At 37.2% G+C, this 5006-nt stretch overlaps 1 protein-coding gene across 1 annotated transcript; it reads left to right on the top strand.

The window, feature by feature from the left end:
• The first annotated feature begins 2965 nt into the window (after window positions 1-2965).
• LOC115217928 (tigger transposable element-derived protein 4-like) lies at window positions 2966-3493 on the top strand. The gene has a single exon (XM_029787646.1). It carries the CDS (start codon window positions 2966-2968, stop codon window positions 3491-3493), a length of 528 nt encoding a protein of 175 aa, XP_029643506.1.
• Window positions 3494-5006: the final 1513 nt, after the last annotated feature.

Below are 5006 nucleotides of genomic sequence, written 5' to 3'. Positions count from 1 at the left end.
CGTTATCAGATGAATTAGGTACAGTACAAGGAACAACAACAACAAGTACAACATTTAATACAAGACCATATATGATACATTACGTCGATAATAAGTATGCTTTGTTTCCAACAGCAACATATACTACTAGGAATGTTAATAACAATTTTGAACATAATTGTCCTATTACAAGAACAGAGGGATTATTAAGTCATGTAGAGACAACAAGAAAGTGCAGAAAGGATTGGTGGGAATATAATGGATTCACTAAACCTACAACTACATCACAGACAATGAATGCACAACAATTGTTATGTGTTTTGAATACGGGCGATTTACAATTCTTATATAGTGGTGAGACAGCTGGATATCAATGGATTAATAGAACTCCTAGTTGGTTCAATGGTATGAATTATTATGCATATGATACTACATACGAACCACCTACAATTAAATCAAAAGATGGGCTACCAGCAGACGTTAATACATATACGTATGGTAGTTATGATTTATGGGCGCCAACAAAAAATGGGAAATGGAGTAAAATGTTAGGAGTTAACAAAGTGGCAGACAAAGAGAATATAGGTAGAACACATTTAACGCAAATGCCTATTAACCCATCTAATCCTCCACCAATAGCAACATTAGATTCGATACCGATACTAGATTCTGGGGATAACCCATCGAAAATAAGTTTCATGGTAACGATAACATATAATTCAGAGATAGACTTCGAATATATATCTGGTAGTCCACAGACTGCAGGATTCCAAGTATGGAATAGTACTGCTGGCGTCATACAAAATTCTTCTAAGACACATCTATGTAAATGGCCGATGGGTATTCATAATTATACTACAACGACAGTCGGGTCAGGATAAGTGGCTCACCGTTAATGAATAATTACTATACGAATTTTGTCATTACAGATGAGAGGAAGGAAGATGTATATGCTAATATTCCCATGGATTAATGAAGATGATTTCTCGTGGGTGTACAATAGCGAACCAATACTACAAGATGAAATATGTGTTAACGACCATAATATAGAAACAGGAGAATTCAAAAACGGAGTACAAACTAATTGTAATGAGAAGATATTGAATTTTATTAAGATACATAAGGCCACAGTAATATTTCACAAAGCAGAAGCAGCAGGTTGCAGTAACAAGGAATGGAATACTTATAATCATTTCCATATCATATGGAACGATGAAATAAGACCAGGAGAAAACCAAGTTTTGAAATATATAAGAATACTATACAAGAAGGCAACGAATTTAAAAAGATATATACCGGATGCACAAAATGTAAAATTTCCGAGTGCAATGGCGAATTACTTCTGTCAACCACCACGACTACTACTGATTCATGGTTCGAATGAATTGAACTGCGAATTCAGTCATTGGTGTACGAAAGAGTACATACCTAAACCAACAAACGTACATAAAGAAAGCGAAAAAGAGAAAACTAAGATTGATAACGACGAACCATGCTTCAAATCTAAGTCAGGAACAACACTTTATTTGTTTAATTATTTGACTTATATCTACACCAACAAATCATTTAAATCAGAACAAGATATGAAATCTTACTGGTTAAATAGGCCTAACAACGAGAATTTTATGCGCGCTATAAGTCACGCACAGTATGATAACATCATGAAGAAAGTGCTCGAATGTGTTAAGCTACGTACGTTAACAATGCCATTCAAACAAAAATTTGAGAATATGGTCTGGGAATTCGATCCAAGCAAATATGCAAGTACAGAAGTTTCAATGAAGGTTTTCAAATCTATTTATATATTTGTGTGAAGAAATTAATTCATTAAGTTTAACAAATTATATATGTCTGTAAAAAAAAAATAATTAAGTTTCAGAAATTATATACGTTCGCGTAAAAATTATATAAGTTTGTGTTACGTTTATGTAAAAAAAATTATTATTTAAGTTTAAAAAATTATTTACTTTGTTCAAAAGATATTAATATTAATTAATTTTCAAGAATTATTTAATTTATATAATTAATTCATTAATTTTATTCTGTAAAATAGTAATTCATTTATTTTAATCTGTAAAATAGTATTTTATGTTGACCGCAAACAAATATGTATCGCGCACGTGCGATACAAGTATATATCGCGCATGCGCCAGTCGGCTCGTAGGATCAACTACCTACGTCTGGCTAGCGCGGACACGCGTCTGCGCAAACCAGGTCCAGTCTACGCTACTAGTACCCTGAAAACGAGGCAATTTCTACACTTCTCCTCTGGAAGCCATCTGCTCAAGATTCCAGAGGGTGCACACTCTCCTACCCTGATGTAATCTCCAGGGATACAGGCATCCAGCAACAGGACCTCAGTAATGTTATGATGGACCGTGAAGTCTGGCGTAACATAGTAAATTTCATAGTCTTGACCAGGGTCGAACAATGATGATGATGAAATGATACCGGTATTATTCGACCCAAGTATAACAATTGGGAAGTGCGTACTTTAAACTTGTTATGCAAAAAGTATGAAAAACTACACGTGCAAAACAATTTAACAACAGAAATGAACAAACCGGTACCCTACGAAAATGATGACCGTCAAAATAAAGGCCCAGATGTTGTTCCTCATGTCCCACAAATAAAACCAAAAAGGCATAAATGGACATGTGAGGAATATATTTCAATCCTACATGCTTACTTTACAGCAGTGTTCTACCCAAAGAACGAAAACACAATAACACATACATATAAAGACTTGGATACAGCAATGAACCCTAATAAACTAGCTAACATACGAAGATATATTCTCAACGCAAAAAAAAATATCAGAAATAGAACAGGGGAAAGAAAAGCAAGCAAAGAATCACTCTTTTGGTCAGAGCAAACTTAAGCGGCAGTGAGAAGCTACCTCTTCTGGTGATCGGAAATTCCAAGCAACCTAGTGCGTTTAAGAACAAAGATCCCTGTGAAGTACAAGGCTAATTTGAAGGCGTGGATGACAGCAGAAATTTTTGAAGAAATGTTACAAACGTGGGACGGACAACTCGGGCAGCAAAACCGCAAAGTGTTGCTCTGTCTCGATAACTTCTCTGGTCACCCTTCTGACGTCCACTTGGACAACATCCAAATGCTCTTCTTTCCGCCCAACACAACAGCAAATTCCCAACCAATGGATCAAGGAATCATACAAAATCTTAAGCACCATTACAAAAAGCTCTTGCTGTCCCACCGTCTCGAAGCCATGGATGAAGGAAACGAGTTTAAATTTACATTGCTCGACACTCTGCACATTGCTCGGCGTGCATGGGAGCAGGTCAGTGAATTGACGATTAAGAACTGCTTCGCGAAAGCCAAGTTTATTGAAGAGGAAATACAAATAGAGCCAGAGGATGCTGAGCTGCTCGAGATCTGGAAAGCTTTACCTCTCGAGGAAAAGACACATGAGAACGAAACAATTGAGCTGTTTGATTTTCTCGTAACTGGAGGATCTTTCACTCTAGAAGAAATAGATACTCATCTATAATCTCATACCAAGTATACTCATCTATAACTCATACCAACTATACTCTAGAAGAAATAGCAAAAGAAGTAATGCATAACGAAGAGCCGGTGGAAAGTGAAGACAATGAGGTAATTGCGGAAGAGGAATACGTTTCGTTTGCAGATGCCCAGAGAGCATGGAGCACTATCCGAAAGTTTATGCAGCAGCAGAGCAGCGGAAAACCCAGCGTCATGCAGGCGTGTGATAGGCTAGACAACGAAATGAATGAAATCCGCCGAAAGAAGATGCGTCAGCTGACAATTTTTGAGAGCTTCGGGATTAACTAAAAGCAATCTGAACTTAATAAACTTGGATGTCTTCTTTTTACCATTGCATTGAACTTCTTATTGGCCTTACTTCCCACCCTATGAATTTTTATTCGTATGTTCAGTAAATTTTTGGTTATGTAGTGTTTAGATAACAGACCCTCGGTACTATGCCACTTTGGCTCAGTCCCGCAGGGTGGCATAGTAGCGAAAGTTGACTGTACTATAAAAATGAAAATAATTAAAGAACTGAAAACCACAGGTCTCAGAATGGACCAATGAATCAAAATAGACGAAACAACAACACCAATTATAAACAGCATAAACCTAGCCGTCACGGAACTAATAGCCACTGAAACAAAAAGCGATATCACTGAGCTAAATGACTTAATATACGCAGCAGCCACTGCAGCCTCAAAAGAAGCTGGATACTCACTCAAACCCATCCAAACAGGAGTACCACCACCCAAACAAACCCTGTGGATAAATAACATCCAAAACAAAATACAAAAAATGAGAAAAGATCTGTCGATTCTTAATGAAATCAGCAAACAATCAACGCTACTGAGCAACAAAAATACTCCGCAAATATAACATCACAGAAAAAGATTTGCCGGAGATAAAAGAAAAGCTGAAGCAAGATATCCTTGCCAAAGCTCAAAGGATCCGCCGGTACGGGAAACGCCAATGCTTCTTTGAACAAAACAAAAAGTTCAACTCCAACCCCAAAAAGTTCTACCAAGAACTGGGCAAAAATAAAATAGAAGTCACTGCAGCACCAACGGCAGAAGAATTGGAAGAATTCTGGAGAGAAATATGGTCGGCGAACGAACAGCCAAAAAAAAGGAGTATTAAAATAACAAACTTAGCATCTGGGCAACTCTGGACCCCTATAACAACTGAAGAGGTCACCCAGGCATTGCAAAGACTAAGTAACTTGGCACGACAAGATCTCCAACTTCTGGTTAAAATATCTGACAGGAATACACAAAAAGCTGGTTGAAAACTTTAACAACATACTAGCAGAGCCAGAGACAATGCCTGAATGGCTCATGAAAGGGAAAACTATCTTAATTCCCAAATCCAATGAAATGACAAAACCACAAAACTACAGACCTATAACCTGTCTCCCTACAATGTACAAAGCCTTTACTGCAATAATATCGCAAAGATTGAGCAAGCATCTGGAATAAAACAACCCGTTTCCAGAAGAGCAGAAGGGATTCTGC

Source organism: Octopus sinensis, linkage group LG12 (genome assembly GCF_006345805.1).
Source record: "Octopus sinensis linkage group LG12, ASM634580v1, whole genome shotgun sequence".
NCBI classification, from domain to species: Eukaryota; Metazoa; Mollusca; class Cephalopoda; order Octopoda; family Octopodidae; genus Octopus; species Octopus sinensis.
The sequence above is the reverse complement of the archived record's forward strand: the minus strand, read 5'-3'. Positions and strand labels throughout refer to the sequence as shown.